At 40.1% G+C, this 21,642-nt stretch overlaps 1 protein-coding gene across 1 annotated transcript in view; it reads right to left on the bottom strand.

Annotated features, from left to right (window-relative positions):
• EXOC4 (exocyst complex component 4) overlaps positions 1–21,642 on the bottom strand; it is a gene marked incomplete in the record, with an annotated part of 4,032,161 nt that overhangs the window by 947,543 nt on the left and 3,062,976 nt on the right. The window contains 1 exon segment of the mRNA XM_044087318.1: positions 6,008–6,144. Coding sequence (XP_043943253.1) covers positions 6,008–6,144 — 137 coding nt within the window.

The following is a 21,642-nucleotide window of genomic DNA, read 5'->3' as shown; positions in this document are numbered from 1 at the left end:
AATATCTTAGGACACAAGACTGCCTGCTGGAGGCTAGGTTATAGCTTGTGTTTAATACCCTCGGAGTGGCAATTTAGACTACTAAACTATGCATTTGCAATGTAACTACTCTTGGTGTGTAGAAGAACCCAAGGTGAAGCCTTAACATATTGATGTCTGGTTGGTAGATAATGACAGGCTTGAAAATAAGTGAAGCAGATGATAGCCCACGGTTCAACAGTTTCCCCACTACCGACTAACGAACAGTCTTTGAAAGGCAAATTTTCTGTGGAAACAGATGACCATCCCATGGAATATGGGGGCTAGTGGGTGTATGGCTAAGCAATAACATAACTTTTGTCACAACTATATCAAACTATATCAGTCATACATTGTTGATGTCAATAAAAAGTTGAACACCCCCGCCACAACATTGGGAGTAAGGAGAAATTTCCTTACCTCAGTCTTACACAATCTAACTTTAGTTGGGCAGTTTTTAGCAAAAAGATGGGAACTGACAAAAAAAATTCACTGTAAACATTTTCTCAAAAACATAATTGACAAACAGAATGTCTCCTGGTCTTGTATGGCAGGCAGCAGAGGAATAAAAGAGAAAGTGTCAAGCATTGATGACCAAGGCTGGTGAATATGAAAAACTGTATACAAATATAGAACAAAACAATCTTATCTTTTGTAAAATTCCACTGACTTCACAATGACTTAATGATTTTGCTCTCCTGAAAACATACCATGATTTTATTACCAAAGCAACTTGAATCAGATTCAACATATCTGGCAATACCACAGCCCCTTCTATATAAACTTGCTTCAAAGGACTACCCACCTCTGTAAGAAACAGTCTCCTGTTACCTCATGGTTAACACCCAGCTAGTTAACTAGGTGCATCTCAATCCCTGTCCATTGTTAGAACTGCAAAACTGTTTACAGCTCTACATTTGGCTCACTTTCCTATTTCATTAGCAACGGTTAACGCTGTCACCTCACAGCAAGAAGTTCTCTGGTTTGATTCTCGGCTGGGGTGTCTTCTGTGCGGAGTTTGCATGTTCTCCCTGCATTTGCGTGGGTTTCCTCCGGGTACTCCGGTTTCCTCCCACATTCTAAAGACATGCATCTGGAGCGTTTCTCCCCGGGCCTCTGCTGAAAATAGGCTCTGTGGAGCCTAGTCGGACTTTCCCGGTCAACAAATGTTAAATAAAAATAAATTAACTGGAATCTACGTGTGTTCAGTTAGCACTACATGCAATGTGTACTGCCTTCTGCATCCTGAGTCCCTCCTCTAGTGAAATAGCAGCTAGCATCCTGTTCACCCTTAGTAAATTGTAGTTCTGGTTTTCCACCATTTAAAACCCAGGGGGAGACTCTCTGTGACATTCAGCAAATGGTAAAGGGTCTAGTATTTCTGTTATTCACAATCTACCTACACAAGACCACTCTGAAGAATGTAACCTACTTTAGACATCTTTGGTTTATCTTCACATGATCTTCATGGGAATGCAGAAGGGATCTGCAAATAAACTGAATCCCAAGCACACTGCACAAGAACTATGGCTGTACATTTTTGCCATCTCACTCTTCATTTACAATTTACAGAGCTCTTCAGTGCCTTTCCTTGTCAAACTGGGCACAGTCATTTGAATGACCTGCTGTTTATTTGTTTACTTTGTTAAATGGTTTGGTGGGTTGTTCCAAGGAGCATTTTCAGCCACAACCCAAGCCAAATAGGCAGTTACAGAAATATGAGAATATCTCAACATTGTACAGTCTGTGTTACACCCATTAGCAGTGGTAATTTGTTAGTATACAGTGAATTGCAGAAAAAAAAAAGAAACTGAAAGTCAGGGTTGCTGAAAGTGAAAGAAATGCTTGATGCTACAGTAGACTCCCCTCTTATCCGGTCTCGGTGGGACCAGACCTCAGGCTGGATAATCAGAAAAAGAATACAAAATAGCATTTACAGGTGCTAAATCATCTAGAATAACAGGATTTGCGTTTGTATGCATTTTTCTAAATACTGCGAACTCTAAAACTCAAATGTCTGTCATTATTTAGCCTAGAGGAGGCAGAACTGCTGTTCTTCTCTTTTGTCTTTTGCTAGGGTTATGGCAGAAATTTAATGGCTGGTTAAAGAGGGGGCTAGATAAGAGGGAGTCTACTGTATTTGTTCCTTTGGTAATTTTTATTTTATTTATGTGCATACCACAGTTGTGATCTGAACCTCTCGCTGGTAGGCATATACCAGCTGAAAATCATTTACAAGTAGGCAAAGAATTATAAAACAGTTTTAAATATGTACAGAGAGTAGGCAACAAAATACAGGACATAATATATAATACTGTCTAAGCAACAATCATAGTAGTTAGGTAAAATGACAGAGAATTCATAAGCATGGCAATACAATTGTATTTAAAAATGGTAAAGAATTCATAAGCATAGTAATACAATTGTATTTACATATGTAGAGAATATTTTACAAATGAATATGCTGGTAGACTAGCAGATGGGTACCCAGACAGAATGCTATTAAGAGTTTAAGTGATATATCCTTTTGTAAAACACAAGTAATTGGATTAAAGATGGAGTTTAAGGTCCCCTCTGAACTGAGGTAGTTGTAATGCTCGCCTGATACTGAAAACTCAAATTATTATACCAGTTTTACAGATAAACCGCATACATTTGTAATGTATTACTATAGACCAACATAGGCAGTCTATAACATAAAATTCCACAGATGTCTATTTTATAATTACTTATTCATGCACATCCTCAGGTAATGTGGTTGTTTACTTGGTATTCTGATTAAGTGGACTATCCTGTACTGAAGCAGGAGTATTTGTACTCAGGAAAGAGATACTGCAAGAGTTTTTTCTTTAAGTCAGTTACTCTTCTGATTCTTTGTGCTCATGCAAGTTAAGGACTTTTTCTATTACACCGATGAAGGATGGTCAAACCAGGGTTATACTGTATTATGCAGCTGGTGAAGGGATGGTTAATGTCTATGTGATGGATTTTGCATGTTAGAAGTTGGCAGTTGTTGTAGTTTAAAAATTTGAATATCATGCACTTTAGGAGTGTTTTTCTGGCAATAACACTGAGACGCTCTTTCTACAGAAGTACAACTACATAGTCTACAAACTGCTATTTGCAAAGTGTTTACTTCTGTGAAGAATTCACTTCCACTGTAGGAATAGAGTAGTACATATCAGACATCAACATATGGACAGAGACAGCTCTCTCAGCTGCAAGAGGAAGATGGCAAGAGTATCTGTAAACAAGTTTACATTTGGTGGGGTGTTGTATGCTGTGTGTTCTATATGAATACAGACTGTACCTCTGTACCGTGCTGAGCAACCATAGTGGACAGCAGTATCAGGGACAGAGAGGAAACAGTAGGTGGGGTGAGGAATCACAACATATGGACATGCCAGATAAATGTCCGGCTGGGAGGGCTGCTCACCAAGACACAGAACATGGCATAAGGCCATGACAGGTGACTGTCCAGCTGGTGGGGGTTCACTGGGACAAAGAACACAGCATAAGGGTATGACATGTAAAAGTCCAGCTGGGGTGGGGGGAGCTCACCATGACAGTGAATAAAAAACATGGGCATGAAAAGTAAACTTCCTGTTGGATGAGTGCCCACCTTATGGCTTATGTGCACAGTGTGCAAGTCAAGCTACAAGGGGAAACCACAGCCCGTGAAAACAAATCGTGGCATGGCTATTTGGCTATGTGCACAAGGGAAGGGAAAAGTACAGAATGTACACAGAGCTACCATCTACAGTAGAGTGTTGCAGGAAGGTAGGCAGTGATAACATACCCTTTAAAACTGTCAGTATAGGATAGATAAGCCAGAAACGGTCAAGGCATGACAGCAAGGGGAGCACTCTGAACCTTTGCTGCAGAGCTTGTGCATGTCAACAGTGGAGTATGATCTGAAAGAGGGAACATGAATGAAGTATAAATCTGGATGACAGTTTGCAAAAGCAGATGGACCTTGTTTTCAGGAAACAAAGGACATGCACATTTGCTGTCATCTTCCTTCAACTTTCAACACAGTGAGAGAACAACTGTATCAAAGTTTAGAAACTAATGAGTTAAAACCATATCTAAAGCCATGTCAGCCATTTCCAGTGATGTTCCTTCTGGGGATGGGAGGGTCAGGAATGAAAATTCCTATACCTTATCTGGTTGATTTATGAACTACAAGTGAAACAAAGAAAAATAATTCTCTGATATTCCATTCGTTTTTTATTTTTTTAATAAGACTGCAAACTATCACAGCTATGAATGGCAAATATAGTTCCATGGGGTAAGAAGGATAAAGACCACACTACTATGCAAATGGCCAAGTCTGAAGAGTGGCTTGGGCACCTGCAGGAGCTGATGGGGGAAGAGAGGAGTAAGCACTCATTGCTGGCTCATCCATCTTAGTGGAAAGAAGGCATCTCCAGCTTGCCACATGGATGACATGCAGCGGGATCACTAGGTGTTTAACTGTGGAGCTTGTATCTAGGGAGACTGGGCTGCTGTGCACAACTCATGCAATAAGCCAAGGGGACTTCAGCATGCAAATGGACACTTCCTTCAAAGGACAGCTATAGTGGAACTTGGAAGGGCTTTTGTTGTTGTGGGTGGGGTAAGCTGCCCAGTAGGACCAGATAACTTGCCATAAAGTGGAGGAATTCACTGGAATTCCTGGGCAAGACTGAACAGGTCATAGGGCTTTTACCTACTACAGGATTCGCAATGCCCAGTACTGTGGGACAAACCAGTGCAGGTAAAGGAAACACTGGGCTGAGCTCTGAAAGGGAAGGAAGAAGATAAAAAATATGAATGTCAGCTTAGTAATGTTATGGCTTCTAGTTAGCACAGACACTTAAGCTTAAGAGCTGTTAACATGATTCTTCCTGTAGTGCTTGGTTTAATTATCTCAACGTTTCTTTGCCATGCAGTCCCTTAACCAGACACTGCCCCGCTATCAACCTGGAAAAGAAACATCTACATCTAGAGGGCTTATCTGGTTAAACAATGAATAATAATTAAAATAAAAATAAATTATGCCGAGTTGAGTAGTGTTCCATGATCACAATAAAAAAGAAGCATCTGTGTGCCTGCTGGGCTTATTTAATTTTCAACTGAAATAAAAATAAAAGCAGGACACGGATGAGTTCAACTAGACAGCATAAAGAATGAGAATACAAAACCATCACAGAGGGTCCATCAAACAACCAAGAGAGAGCAGAATCATTTTACTTCAGACACAAACTTTTACAGAACTTGCTCCAGCTAAATCATTTTAATGCTGGGTCTGAAATGTGTTCTTTGCAACAAGGGACTCTTGCGAGACTAGACTGAAGTTAAAATGTCCTCCAGATTCACTTGAGTTATTACAGCCAAACTTTTTTACTTCTCTGTGGTAAATCATACCCAAATGAGGTTTTGCAAACTTAAGAAACACAAGCATTGCAAATACATTCTGACTTCTGTTTATACGCAGCACTCTAATGTCTTCTTAATGGCACTCTGCTATCATCTGAACAGCAGGAGTAGTTTCAGCTACTGACAAATGGCAAGAGCAGATGAAGTGCACAGGAGTGTGATTTTCCTATTATGCTGATTTGCAAAGCTATCAAGAAAATGGGAATGAAACAGTAACAATAAGAACCAAAAGTTTATAAATGATTTCAGAAATGTTTTGTGATGAAGCGTCCTTTCCACGAGTCACAGTACATAACCGTAATTTATTACTGTTTATGTCTGCAGGCTGTGCTGCAGGCACCCTTGCAGTGGAGTGCTAAATGTCACAGCATGGCTCTATAACTTATGACTGTTCCAACACAGAGGGTACTGAGTACATATTCTTGCAATACAATGTTATTCCCCACATCAAATCAGCGCACACTTACTTATGAATATACATAGCTGTAGGCAGTGATACAGGGATCTTCAAGGAGAAGCATTACTACCTACATAATATAATACAATACTAATTTGTGACAATTCATACCTGTAAGCTGTGGTGCAGGTATCCTTGTATTCTTGCAGCTTGATGCACACCATGTTGAGGAAATGGTCAGAGTAAGCACTCAGATCATGCATCAGATTCAGTAGGTCCTGCACAGTCTTCTCCACAATCACAGTGCTCTAGAAAAAAAAAATCAGGGTCAATATTTGCACACAGTAAATGGGGTACTACAAAGACATCAAGTACAGTCAATGACAGCTGCCATTATGGTACACATGGATGAAGCCCTGTATGCAACCCAGAAAACCTGATCTAGATAAGGAGCTGGTCAGACAGGACCAACAGTGGCTGGAAAGGGTGTCATTTCTGTTTGGCTAGAGGAAATAAACTTCATACAAAGGAGGACTCAGGAAGGTGAGCTTAGCCCACAATTGCATTCATTGCATCTTCATGGAAGGTCACTGTAGCTGGCTAGGCATTTGCTCTTGCTAGCCAACATGGGAAGGGATGGCCAACAGTCAAAAACAGTCCAGACTCCAACAACATGACAGCTACATGCCTTCTCTCTTGTCTCTCCTTCTCCAAAAGTTTCCTGACTTCGATCACAGGAGGGGAAGAAATCAGAAAACAGGGGGAAAAAAGAAAGCCAAAGGGGAAATGGAGTATCTACAAATTCTAAAAAAAAAATTCAGACAATTAACAAGTGGGGTGTTCTGCAGAGATAGAGTAGATATGTTGAGCACTGCATACCAGAATTTTTATTTATTTTATTTATTTATTTATTTAACATTTGTTGACCGGGAATGTCCGACTAGGTTCCACAGAGCCTGTTTTCAGCAGAGGCCTGGGGAGAAATGCTCCAGATGCATGTCTTTGGAATGTGGGAGGAAACCGGAGTACCCGGAGGAAACCCACACGAACACAGGGAGAACATGCAAACTCCACACAGAAGGCACCCCAGCCGAGAATCGAACCGGGGAACCTCTTGCTGTGAGGCGACAACGTTAACCGCTGCACCACTGTGCCGCCCAATAAAGTTGCATGAGGAAGAAGTGAAGACTCTTTTGGTCATTCCATAGTTAACAATAACAGAGGAAAAATTAAAGAATTTTCAGAGATTCTAATAACTTGGAAACTAAAAGAAGTGAGATGGACAAACGAAGAGAGTTGGAAAGAAAACCCACTCTTACTTTTCCTTCAATGAGGAAACAAAATGTATCCAAGACATGCTGTTCAAAACTGTCAAAAGTACTGCACCCTCCCCCAGAGAAGGTGAAAACTGTGCCTGGCAGAGTACATGAATCGCATCCTGGAAAAATGAAATGTGAGGAAACAACAAGAATGCCAGCACAAATAAAAGTAGTGCAAAACTGTGATATGAATAATATATATCACAATATCAATCCATGAGAAGACATGGTGCCTTTAAACAATACTATACAGACACTGTAATCGCATGGGTGCATATTTTCCTAATTCAAAGAAGCTGTGTACTTAACTTGTGCAGATTATTACTCCATGCATGTTGAAGACAAGACACTTACAGACACTAAAAGCAGCATTGAGAAGTCGGCCCTGGTGGTGCAGAGTTTAGCACTGTCGCCTCACAGCAACAGATTTTCCAGTTCCATTCTCGGCTGCAGCGCCTTCTGTGCAAAGTCTGCATGTCCTCCATGCAGTCGAGTGAGTTTTAAAGAATGCATGTGTGTGTGCATGTGCCTTCTGTGAAGGCTGGGCTGGCAACAAGACACCGTAAAACTTCTACTGCCAATCAATCTGTGGACCGGTGATCCACTGTGGTGACCCCTAACAGGAGAAGTCGAAAGGCATTGCTTTTACAAGCAGCAGAGTGAAACATGCACTGAATTTTGACTTATCTAGAAAAGGTATACATGCTGTTCTCATATCAAACAATGCTCTGCAGTTAAACAGTACAGAACTTGAGATCTGAAGTGACTGGCAGTTCAAGCTTGCCCCCCCCCCCCCAAACAAAAACACTTATTTTAATTTTGGTGATCATATGCATGAAACAAAATATTCCTTAACTAATGTGCTTACAGCAGTTACATACTTGAAGTAAAAAGCTTCAAGACTGTGTGTTGAAATGTATGAACAGTTGTGCTTAGAGCTTCTACATTTCTATTATATTTATTAATATATCTATCTATAATTATGTATGTGTGTGTGTGTGTGTGTGTGTGTGTGTGTGTGTATATATATATATATATATATATATATATATATATATATATATGTGTGTGTGTGTATACATACACACACACACACACATATATGTAGGGTTTATATCATAACATCGAATTCGCATAACATCGAATGTAGGATTGCCACCTTTTCAAATGGGCAAAGTGGGACATTTTTGGTACAAACATCAGATTTTACAGACCGACACATACCCACGGTCAGTACAAAAGTTAGAACTTAAATATTTTGCCCAAATAAAAGCTTATTCTTGTAGCATTTTAGTTGCTTATTCTGTTTCTTATAACATTTAGGTATTTTAGATACAGAATAACTGTTTTATGCAACTATTACATAAAATATAGGAAATGATTTTGTCCTAAAATCTCAGGACATTTGCCATTTTTACAATTTTTTTGTCGGGACACAACTGCCCAAAGAGGGACTGTCCCTCGCAAAGTGGGACAGGTGGTAACCCTAATCGAACGGCCATAACCTCGAATATGCAGTTCATTGAATCTGTTTATGTGGGGGGTTGCACCCCCCCACTAATTATATATACCAATTCCGAGGTCGCACTACAGTGAAGAAAGGGCATATTGACTGATCCTCACTGTACCGTGATCCCACAAATACAGATTCGATGAACGGCACATTTGAGGTTATGGCCGTTCGATGTTATGATATACACCCTATATACACACATATACATACATACATTACACATACATACACAAAGACACCCACTGGCAAGTGACTCTTACTGGAGACAGTCTCATTAATAGTGCAGTCTATCTATTTACACTGTAAAATAAAGTTCATTGTCAAGGGAAAAACAAGCACATTGCGTGCTTACATTTCAGTTTTAAAGTCTCTTACTGAAATACTCAAATTCCTTACAGTTCCCACGTATTAGAGGTTTGGTCAAGCAGCCCTCACATTGAGAACTAGGTTCCAGGTACTCCACAGGCAAAATCACAGTTAACTGCCTGGAACTCTACAGCTTTTACTGGTAAGGATTCCCCAAGATTCTCTACTCTTGGACTTCCAAAAATGCCTCACAAAGAGAGGCAAACAACTGCCGTTTTGGCATAAAGGCTTTGCTTTTAAGTGCACTTTACTGACAGTTTCTAAAGAACTCTACTACTATAAAAGCAGAGGTGTAGCTAGCTACTTTGGTGCCCCCCTCCAACTTTAAGTCAAGGAGCAGAAAAAAAAAATCCATTCCCCCAACTAGCACTTGAAAGGTGCAAGCCAGTCTGGTCCATAGGTTCATAGGCTCATAAGTAGGTACTAGGGTATCGGCCCTGGGGCCTATACAAGCCCAGCCAAAAAGGTACACTGGCTTTTGCCACCCAAGAAAATGATTTTCCTGTGCCACTGTCAAGCAGACATTTTTACTAATCCACACTACTTCTGCTGAACAGCAAAAAAGGAATGTTTTAAAAACCCAGTCCACTCCACCTTTTTCCCCACCTACCAAAATACTACACAGCTTCAGATTTTGCTTTCCTGTGTTATCCCCCATTCCAGTTAAGAGTTTCTGCAGTCTGTTTGAGCAGCTTTGCTGTTTCAGCTACCTTACCATGAATCTCATGGTAGCTGTGTAATAGGTTCTATGCTTTTATACTGACTGCATATATACTCTGTTTCATCCATTTAACCATTCCTGTATATTTCCTGTATATTTTAAATGGTCCAGTCACATTCTACAAGTCATGTCATACTGTCTATTGCCTATTTGTCACCTCCACCTTTAAATTATCAATTGTGACCTAAGCAATCTTACATTTACATAAAAGTTGTTGTTGTGTCTTTCGGCTTTTCCCGGTTAGGGGTCGCCACAGAGGAACTCTGGTCCGCTAATGATTGGTAGTAGATTTTTACGTGCCGAGTTGCCAGCTCTGATGCACAACCTTCAACGAAGGTACGCCCATTCACGCATGTTTCCACACAGAAGACGCATTCGCTGAGAATCGAACAGGACAACGTCTTACTGTGAGGAGACAACGCTACCGCAGCTACATTTACATAAAAGTAATTAAACCATATTAACAAGTTCACATCTACAAACATTATACATCACATACATACATTGTTCTATACCATATAATCAAAGCAACATTACATAAACTGTTCAATTCCTGCCTTCCCATAAACCTCATTCTCCTTCAAAACATTTTTCTCTCTCAAAACTGACTGGCAACATACGTTTTTTGACTGTGCTATACTTAAAACATAGAGATTAAATTAATGTTTTTTTTTTTACAGTCTTTTTTCTCTGATAATTTTTCTTTAACTAAATCACTGGTTTTGTTTAATACCCTTGTACCAAAGTGTGTTGTGAAAATGTAACATCCAATCTTGTGGACCATTTTAACAACTGCAAGAAAATTCGTAAGAAATTGGAAAAGCAATTCTGCTCCCTATTTTAATGAATTTTCAAACATTATGACGTTTAGTCAACAGGAGCTTATGACTATCAAATTAAGGACTCATAGAATCACTTCCTCATACAATATCTGGATGAACCTAAAACAACTGTTGAATAAATAATAGTTGCACTTATTAGAACTACTGATAAATATTGGGATTTCACTGTTATTTATTAGTAGACACTTGTAAATAGTTGTATTGTTGTGTTTATTCTCTGTTTTAATTCATTTTTTATGTCAACTATTTATTTCCTAATTTTAAATGTTATCATTTGTTTATTTAAAATCAATAAAAGATTTAACAAAAAAAAAAAAAAAAAAACATTTTTCTACATTTATTGCTCCCACAATTTCCATTTTTTTCTATGTAATTTACTCCTACCCTTTTCTAGTGTCACACTTCCTGTTCTTTTATCTCTGTTAGAAACATTCACTACTTTAAGCCTCCAGAATTAAACTTAACAAGGCCTTACTATGTCTAGGCAATTCAAATCCTGTATCCCAGTTAAAAAAAAAAATAATTTCCTTAGTTACACCCATTTGTTAAACCAGTATTCCTGATAGAGTACTCTTGTTGGCAATATTTAAAGTCTGCCAACTAATTGCACTCTGAGAAAATCTGCTGCTATGTACCTTTTTCTTCCCTATTACACCTCCAACATTTGCAATCTACCTGAGGAAAAAGTTTTTGGAGCTTGCTTGGGTATACAATCATCTGTGTAAACACTTCACAGAAAAAATCCTAAATTTTCTACATTTTGTTGCACATTTGGGAACCATATATTTGTCCTCCCACTGTTTCTTTGTGAAATGCTTATCTAATCCCACTTCCCAACCTTTTCTGACCTCCTCTGATTGATATAGTTATTGTGCAACATTTTATAAGCTCGACTAATTGTCCCTTTTTTAACAGCAGCTTCTGTTCTAGATTCAATTAAAAACTCAACCAGTGCAGGTCTTTCATTTAGGATTCTCATATCTATTTCTCTATACTCAGATAGCAATCCCCGATAGGGAAAGCAATCTCTATCCTGCAATCCAAACATCATCTTAGCTTCTTCCCCTTCTATTACCCTTCCACCTCTAATTATTTGTTATCAATACCCTGGTGCCTATGCCAGCTTCCTCCAGTAAATTCCGGCCCACACTCTGTACTCCTGATTGCAGTCATCTCTACCAGCAGAAACGCCTTTCTCTATTGTAGAGTTGGCTTAGTTCTTAGTGTACTTTCTGCTACTTTGTGAGTATAATATTCTGTATGATGGTATTCTCCTTAAGGATCTGCATCCAAAAATCCCACTCTTTCCTTATTTCTTGAATTACTCCCCGCCTTCATCATCATCCATTTCCACTTTGAAATGGGGCTTTTTCTCTTGTGTATAAGAGTCTTAACTGTGCAACTCTGAAATATCCCTTCAAATCAGGTAATGCTAAACCTCCCTATACTACTGGGAGGGATCAACTTATTCCACTTGACTCATACCCTCTTCATCTCACAGATAAAATTATTTTAACTTTTTAATTAGTTATCCACAACTTCTCCACTGGTTAATAAAAAACACCCCTGACCTGTGCATAAAACTAAAGGAATTAAGAACATTTTACTGTTTGTAACTTGCTATCCATATCCATAAGCAAGAGCTTTCAGTTTATCAGTTTTTGTATTATCTTTTGATTAGTCTCTTCCCACATATCCTTATAGCTGTCATAAAAGAACCCTTTTTAATCCATACTCCTAAATACTTTATTTTATCATGTCCCCATAAATATAGGTATTCCTGAAACAATTCATGAGTGGGTACATAGTTTACAGCTATAGCCTTTGCTTTATCTTCATTAATTTTATATTGCGAAAAAAACAGGAACGGTCTTAGGATGTTCCACAATACTCGGGTGTCCTTTTCTGCTTCCATCAGGTACAAAATAATACCATTTGCAAATAAAGCCAGCTTTTCTTGCATACCATACCAATTATATCCTTGAATTTCTGAGTCCCTTATTTTCTTTGCCAATGGTTCTAAATATAACACAAACAACAAAACGGAAAGAGAACACCCCTGTATAGTTCCTCAGATAAAAAACAATTTAACAGAAAAGGACTTTCCCACTTTGATTTTTGCCTCCAATCTTTCATATATCCTTATAATTAATCTTTATTATTGTATCAGGAAATGCAAATGCTTCCATTGCCCAGTTTACTCTACAGAATGCTTTCTCTGAGTCGCATCCCACCAACAGCAGCAGCAGCAGCAGCAGTATTTTCTTACATTCTACTTCCCTCTGGATCATCAGTGTTCTATTAATGTTGTTCCATGTTTGCTTACCCTACACAAAACCACACTGACCCATAGCTATCAAATTTGGCATCACCTCTGCCATTCTTTTAGCCATTACTGACAAACACTTTATAATCATGGTTTAAAGCTGAAATGGGTCTATATGAAGCTGGATCTCATTGGTCTTCACCATCTTTAGGTATAACAGCCACCACACCTCTTTTTCCAGGATGTTGGTGCCTGTCATCCTTCTAAATGCTGTTAAACAAAACCATCCAGATTTTTATCACTTTCTTCCCCTCCTAGCTTCCTAACGTCAACTGGAATACCATCTACTCCTGAAGACATTCCTACAGATTGGTTATACATCACCATCATTGCATCTCCTCCTATCTTAACTGTTAATTGTTGAGCCTCATCTACCTCTAACATTGGCATACTTAAGTGTTCAATAAATACTTCTATTTGTGCTTTTCTTGATTTCCCCACTTCTCTACTTTATACAAATTTTCATAAAATTTCCAAAATATCTGTAATACCTCTACGAGATCTCTGGTTATTTTTTTTGCTACAGACTCTCTAATCTATCAACAATCCCTTCTACTTTCTGTTGTCTAAGTTGTTGTTCCAAAAGTTTTTGTGCTCTGGGGTTATTAGTAAAAAAACAGCTGCTTAACAGCAATCATTCTCATGCATATATGTTCATAGGTGTTTACTAGGCTAATGACCACAAGGGCCTTTTTAAGCCTAGCCATGCATCCCAAATCTCTGACAAGTTCTGATACCCTTGATAAGTGTAAGCAGGGGCTTGGACAAATGGATGAACAGGAAATTAATTCCTGGTTTGGCACCTATGTCTCTATTGGACACAGGTAACATGTAAATGGTTCCTTTCACAGGCTCCTGCTTGTAAATGTTTCACCTCACAAGCTGCACTTAAATTGGGTTAGGGAGGAACTCAGCCTCACAAGGATGGGGAGCCTGTTGAAGAGACAGGGTAGTCTCTGGTCTACATACCTGTCTCTCCAGCAGGTCCTATTTATATCACAGCCAAGGTTTAAGTCTTTAGAATGGGTAATTTTGGTGTTGCTTGTTTTGTGGATATGCAGGAGGTCCATCAGAGTTAAGTCTGACAATGCCCCATATGCCTGGCATAGATCTCCCCTCAAAAGCCTGTAGGAGACAGAATACAGGGATAGGGACTTGAGGCGATCTGCATAGACATTTGACTTACACCTTGTATTCTTTCAGTGAGGAACGTATGTGGACTTTCCAGTTGTTGGATATGAATAGTTAGGTACATACCAAAAGGGTCATTGTACTCAATGATACAAATATAGTGGAACAATGACTTCCTTGGACTTGGATGCCATACCTTTGTTTATAAGTTGTGCAACATGGAAGGATTTCCTCACTACTGCAGACACATGATGATTAAAGGCTAGATCACTGTATGTGTGTATCCCTAAGTCTCTGAATACTGGGTCAGCTTTAAGGGATGTGTTGTCAATATGATAATTACCAGGGGTGGATGACTTCCTGAAGGATACTGTTACGTATTTCTTGGCATTTACTCTTAGTCCATGACTCTGACAGCAGTTGTTTGTCTGTGTCAGTCTTTCCTGTAGAACATTTGTGTCAGTATGGGATTCAATGACAGCTCCTAGTTTGCAATCTGTAAATTTATTCAGCCAGAGACCACTGACATTGGCCTTGACTTCAGAGAAATAAATCCCAAGAAGGAACGGCCCAAGGACCAATCCCTGAGAGATTCCATTTATGACTGGCGTCTTTGCAGAGGAGGACTCTCCAATTCTAACTTCCTGGGTCCTGTCTGTGAACCAGTTGGCTATTCACTGGGTGACATACGGGTTTGTACCCAACCTCTTGAGTCTGTCAACAATGCCCAAGTGGGGTATTGTGTCAAATGCTTTGCCCAGGTCAAGGTTGGCAGTGCGAACCATTCTGCCCTCATCCATTGCTTTGGTGACCTTCTCAAAGAAATCCACCAGGTTGAGTAGGCATATCTTGCCCTTGACAAAACTAAACTGGGTTGGGTCCAGTGTCTGGAGGTTTACTATATCATTGTTGATCATTTGCATGATAATTCTTTCCATGGCTTTACAAACAAGACTAGTGAGACTTATGGGTCTGTAGTTTCCAGGGTCTGTAAATGGCCCATCTTTGTGCAGAGGGATTAGTGTTGCTGTTCTCCATTCATGAGGCACAAAGCCTGTTTGGAGGCTACAGTTAAACAGCAATTCCAGAGGGCCTGATATGTCATGTTTCATGCTACTTAGAAGGTATCCTGAGATACTGTCAGGGCCCACTGATGCAGTGTCCTTGGCCTTAGAAACAGCGTTAAAGATCTGTTCCCTTGTGATAGCAAGGAGAGTTATATTTGATGGTATTTCCTGAGGGAAGCTTGAGGTGGACAGGAAAGTAAAGTTGGAGCTGAATTTATTGGCTAGTAGGTTTGCTACATGTTCTGGCTGAGTATAGGCGGCTCCATTTACAACAAACTCTGTACACAATTGAGCATTGCCTTTGAGGTTGCAGACATAGCTAAAGAATGCCTTGTGGTTGTCCTTGGCCTGGGAGGCCAAATTTACCTCAAAATTGGCTTTGGTAGACTTTATTTGCCCTCAGAGTTGTTTGTTTAGTTTTTATGAGAGTGTTCTTATCCTGCTGGGGGCTGCACCTCCTAATTTTTACCATGATTTTCTTCCTTCTGTTATACAGCCTATCGATTTTGTGATTCCACCAGGGTAGCTTGTTTTGTGAGTTAGTTCAGTACTTCCTGTTGGGTACAGCTGCCTCTGTACAGCTATTAACATGCTTGTACATGGTTTTGCAGTGTTCCCAGAGTTTATGGGGTCTTGGAATTTTGCCAAGTTATCACTTAATAGCAGGAAGTCAACCTTAGAATAGTTCCTGGATATTCCAGGTTTCTCTGGGGGTCCAGGTTTTATTTTTACTTCAAAGGAGACCATTTTGTGGTCTGACCTTACCAGAGAAGACATTACACTAGGAGGTGTGCAGCACTCTCCCATATTAGTGAGGGCCAGATCCAGTATGGTTGCACCCCTTGTTGGTATATTGAGAATCTGGTCCAGGATGTTTATGTTTACAAAATCCAGGAATTGCTGTGCCTGTATGTTTGATGTCATATAGGATTCCCAGTTAATAATGGGGTAAAGTCACCCAGGAATATGGTACTGGGTTGGATGGTAAGTGCTTCCAGTAAGTTTAAATACATGGTTTGGGTTTCCTGGGTTATAGAGGGGACCTTTAGCTTTCAAGTGGTATTGGATTTTGCCTGTGGTGATTTGAACATGGAGCAGCTCCAGTGCATTGTCCTGTTTGACCAGCCTTGAGGTATATTTATTTCTGATGTAAATCGAGACACCTCCACCTTTAGTCCTTGTCTGTGTAGTAGCTGGTCTAAATGTGTGGAAGGCATTATAACCTTGCACTGGTCAGTGTACTCTCCACGGTTTTAAACTATGTCTCACTGACTGCACAGACGTTGGCATTCTCTAGGGTGAAGAGAGCTTCTAGGGACTGGAGTTTTTTGTTTAGACTTCTAGCACTCAGCAGTAATACCTTTAGGTCTTCTTGGTTTTAATTTGCTATGTCAGAAGTACTTTCAATTTGGCATTGCCTAAAAAAAAAGGCACTATATGAGAAGACAATGTTTTAGCTAATATTTGAATGCCTAGAGAGGACAGGTGCAGACCATCTCTGGCAAAGCAGCTTGGTCTGTTGACCATCTCCTTCCACACTGACAAATATTGCACCCCCTTAGAATGACACCAGAAATTAAGCCAATTATTAGTCAGTCATCTTTTGTTTGTATTGTGGCATCATCCTTGGAGAAGGTAAAAAAAATACTGCTCAATGCTCGGCTCATACCAGCCTGAGACACATTCTGGGATCTCCATGATCTCTCCAAGTAGTGTAGGATGGCATGTCTCAGGTAATTTACTCCCACATGGACTACGACCGAGTCATACTGGTACTTGTGGTCCAATGACCTGAGTGCATGCGTAATGTGGCAGATCCCAGCCCCTGATAAGCAACTGACTGTGATTTTCCCCCCTTACTCAGCCCAGTGAGAGGGACATCAGTGCGTCTCATGATAGTCTCTCCAATAACCAAAATGTTGGTCTGTGTGGTGTCTTTCCTTATGGACTTAGAAGTACAGACTCCATGAGATGCAGCTCTGTGCTGATGTGGGTATTGTTTTGAAAGACTGCATTTGAGGCTGCTGAGGGTATTTGTTATGTGTACTTCATCTAGGAGGTCTATGGGGTTTAGGAAGGTTACATTTAAGTGCCTCAGCATATGTGGGTCTATATATTTTTGCTTTGAGTTGCAGATCCTGCCTCTTGAACTTGGTCGACTTTTTTGAAACAGTCACTGAGGCCATTGATGAGGGTAAGGCAGTTCACACAGCCTACCTTGACCTAGCAAAAGCGTTCGAGACAATACCCCACTCGGGCATCATAGAAAAGCTCACCAGCTTAGATGTAAACCCATATGTCACAAGATGGGTTGCAAACTGGCTCAAGGACAGAACACACAGGGTTAGAGTTGCTGGTGCCATGTCAGACTCTAAGCCGGTCACGAGTGGTGTCCCACAGGGCTCAGTCCTGGGCCCCCTCTTGTTCGGCATTTATTTTTCTGAAGTGCAGGCAAACATAGGGGGATTGTGGCTGACAAAATTTGCAGATGACTGCAAACTGGGCACCATAATTGACACTCCATCAGACACAGACATCCTCCAGAAAGGTCTCATAGAAATGGATAACTGGTGCCAGAGCCATGGCCTTAAGCTAAATGCCAAAAAATGTATAGTCATACCCTTTGGGAAAAACAAGGTAACCCCTAATTACCACATAGGTGGTTATCCATTAAACACGGAAGAAGTTATCAGGGACCTGGGGACCCAAGTTGACAGTAACCTCTCTTTTGACCCTCACATTACCAAAGTGGTTAGGAAGACCTTCTACATTGCCCACCTGATCATGAAGGGATTCACATCCAGATCAGGAGAGGTCATTGTACACCTGTACTCTTCACTTATCAGACCAATGATTGAGTACAACGCCCCATTCGGAATGTACCTTACCCGACACCTGCAGCAGTTGGAAAGACCCCAAAAGTTCCTCACCAAAAGGATAAAGGGGCTCAAACGTATGTCATACGATGCCCGACTGAAGAAACTCCAGCTCTATTCAGTCGCATACCGTCTGCTCAGAGGTGATCTGTGCCTGACATACAAGGCCATGTCCAACCCGGAATTAATGGAAATGCTCCACCTCAAAAAATCCAAATCCACCAGAGCCACGAGCAAGAGACTTAAACCTCAACACGGATATAAATAGGACGTGCTGGAGGGACAGATTCATCACCCAGAGACTCCCTACACTACGGAACAGAATCCCAGTCCATGTGAGGCAGAGCCCCTCACTGACTCTGTTCAAGAGAAATCTTGACGAGTGGATGGGAGATCGTAGGTTTACCCCGGGAATCATCTCTGTATCACTGCTGGACAGAGGCACAGCAAACTAATGGGTATAGTATTCTCATCCTAAGGGGTGGTGAAAGCCACACACACTCTGGCTAGGCTTTTAAATGCCCTAAGGCAGATAGCCTAGTATGAGCCTATGAACCTAAATGACTTTGATCCTTCAGGAAAAAAATATTCTGAAGACAGTTGGATACAGTAACTTCAATCTCACTCCTCTCAACATTCCCTGAGTACTAGAATAAAACTGCCCCTTCTTCTGCCTGGTGTACAGTAAAAAAACATTTTTCACACTTTACTGTCTCCAACATTTAATACTTTACCCTTTATACAGTTTTGTCAGGATCAACTCTTTCTGCTGGTAGGTTTGGATCATTACTAATAATGGTCTTGGCATGTTTCTCATTGTCATATTTGAAGCATCCACACCTTGTACCCTTTTGATTAAAGTTCCTGCTGTGGAATACCAGTCCAGTTGCTTATTTGTGTCGTCACAAAATTAAGTCTTTTTTTTTTCTAGTTTCTCTGGTACAGCAGAAAATCTCATATTTTCCTTATGTGCTCTGTCCTCTATTTCTACCATTTTTTGAAGCATCTCTTCTTCAGCAGTTTCCTACTCAGCCAACCTTTTCTTCATTTCAACTTCTAATTTTTGCAGTTTTATCAGTTCATCTGACTGACTGTTTAAAGCTTCTTCCACTTTTTCCAGATTTTTCTTATTTAAGTTGGCATACTCCTTCACTGTTTTGTTTACTTTAATCAGCTCTGAGCTCATTTGCTTTATTTTTTCTTCTATGTTACTGGAAGCCATGTCCTGCAGCAAAGCTGGAGCTGGAACTACTTTTTGCATAACAGCTGCAAGATTCTTACCAGTCAGTATTCTCACTTTTTCCTAGCTGATTTTCTTTCAGACTCTCTTAGTTTCTTCTTTGCTGGCATCCAGGCACTGTACTTACTTAACCAGTAACCAAATTTACTAAAAGTGACAGAATTCCTGGTCCTTGTGTTTCAGTTTCTTTTTCCAACTAGGAAAGCGGAAGTTAAGCTGTTGATCAAGGTGCAGCCATCTTGGAAAACCCACAATGTTTAGTTTTAATAATTTTTAGTTCACTGGTCACTGGATGTGAAACATCATGGTAATACCGTTCCATCCTTCTTGACGATGCTCTTTTTCAGAATGCTATGTTTCTATCATACAGTCTATTTTTTTCAACAGCAAAGAGATGATACATTCATTCATTGACCAAAAAAACATGTTGGTTCTTTTATTGTAATTTTCAGTGAATTTTAACTTTCAGATAAATGGAACAACATGCAGAAGCAACTATTTTCAACAAGCAACACACATACCCCAATGAGGAACATGTTTAGCATTAAGAATAGCTGCCAACAAGGATGCATGCAAGCAGATCTGCTCAGTGTACTGAAATGAGTACATTTTTCCTAAGCATCTCTCAGAAACATTACATCATGCACAGCCCAAACTATCTAAAACTATCTAAACTATCTAAAACTATCTAAACTAGCACTCCTCACTCCTACTCAACATGGGTTTCGGCCTGGCCACAGTACCATAACTGCTCTCCTTTCCTTCCTAGACATTGTCAACCATGCCCGTGACTCTGGAAATATTGTCTCCACTGTTCTACTTGACCTTTCCAAGGCATTCGACACAATATCCCACACACTCCTTCTCAACCACCTTTCTAACCTCAATCTCTCCCACAATTCCCTTTCTTGGTTCAAAAGTTATCTGTCAGATAGATCCCAAGCTGTGAAATGGAAGACTGGTACCTCAAAATTCTTACCTACCCCTACCGGAGTCCCTCAAGGCTCTATTCTCGGGCCTCTGCTCTTTAATATCTTTATCAATGATCTCCACTCTTCAATTCCTCAGTCTCAAATAGTACAATATGCAGACGACTCCACTGTTATCTGCTCTGCCCCTAGCCTTCCCGAGCTTCAAGCCAAAACCCAATTGGCCTTCACAACCACAGAAAATTGGATGCTTCAAAACCATCTTTCCCTCAATGCCAATAAATCCCATATCATTCTCTTCTTTACCTCAAAAGCTCTGACTCTTGATAAGTCATCCTTCAAAATTTCCAGCCTCTCCCAGTCCCCAATAGAAGTTGTTAGTTGTGCAAAATTACTCGGAGTTACCATTGATGAACACCTGAAATGTAATACTCATATTCAACTAAACATAAAAAAAACACATCAGAAGCTCGGTATGCTTTATAGAAATGCCAACTTTCTTACTCCATCTACAAGACAAACTCTCGCCACTACCTACCTTCTCCCTTCTCTACTGTATGGTGCTCCTCTTCTAACCAATCTCACCTCTTCTATCTCCTCAAAACTTGAAAGTTGCTACTACAAAATCGCCAAATTCGCTACTAACTCCACTCATTCTACACACCACTGCATCTGCCTCCGTAGTCTCCAATGGCTAGAACTCCCTAATCACCTCGATTACCTCCAACTTACTACTGCACACAAACTAATTTTTAAACCTACTGCTTGCCCTGCATTATCTAACATCTTGCCCTTATATACTCCTCTCAGGCCCCTAAGATCCGGCCACCAGAATCGTATTTCAGTATACAAACCCAAAGCGACCCCTGGCCAACTTCTACTTTCCTATACTACAGCTAAAAATGGAACTTGCTTCCTTCCTTCTAAGAGTCACTACCAGCTTTGAACACTTCAAATCTCTTCTCCATTCTCACCTCTCCCAAAACTGGAAATGTAATTGTATACTTCCTACCTAGATCTTAATACATCCATTTTCCCCCCTCTGGTCCCCCTTCTTCTAACTCTCTCCTTGGCTCCCCTCCCTCTACTTCTTTATCTCCACTCTCTTCCCTGATTAAACCCTGTATTTATTCCTTTTAAGCGTTCTCCTCCCACTGCCCACTTGCAGGTCTAGTCTCACAGTTGAATCTTTTGCCTTTTTCATAAGGTGTACTTTTGACTCAAACACAAAATGAATATTAGTCTAACTGTTCTTTTTCATCTTCCTCCTGACACCTTTTCTCCTTTAAATTCTTTGCATCTCCTTCACTTCTCCTCTGTTTTACTGCTCTTGCATTCAAGATCTATGTATATTTCCTTTTATCTCTCTCTACTACACTAACAATACAGTTGCATAATTATATTAATTCCTTAAGTATACTGCCAAATGTACTACATTTTTGGAAATTGTTAAAGTGTTAAGCTGTTAGAACACAG

The sequence above is a fragment of the Protopterus annectens genome, chromosome 11.part0 (genome assembly GCF_019279795.1).
Source record: "Protopterus annectens isolate FY-2018-M chromosome 11.part0, PAN1.0, whole genome shotgun sequence".
NCBI classification, from domain to species: domain Eukaryota; kingdom Metazoa; phylum Chordata; order Ceratodontiformes; family Protopteridae; genus Protopterus; species Protopterus annectens.
This window is presented reverse-complemented; position numbering and strand designations above follow the sequence as displayed.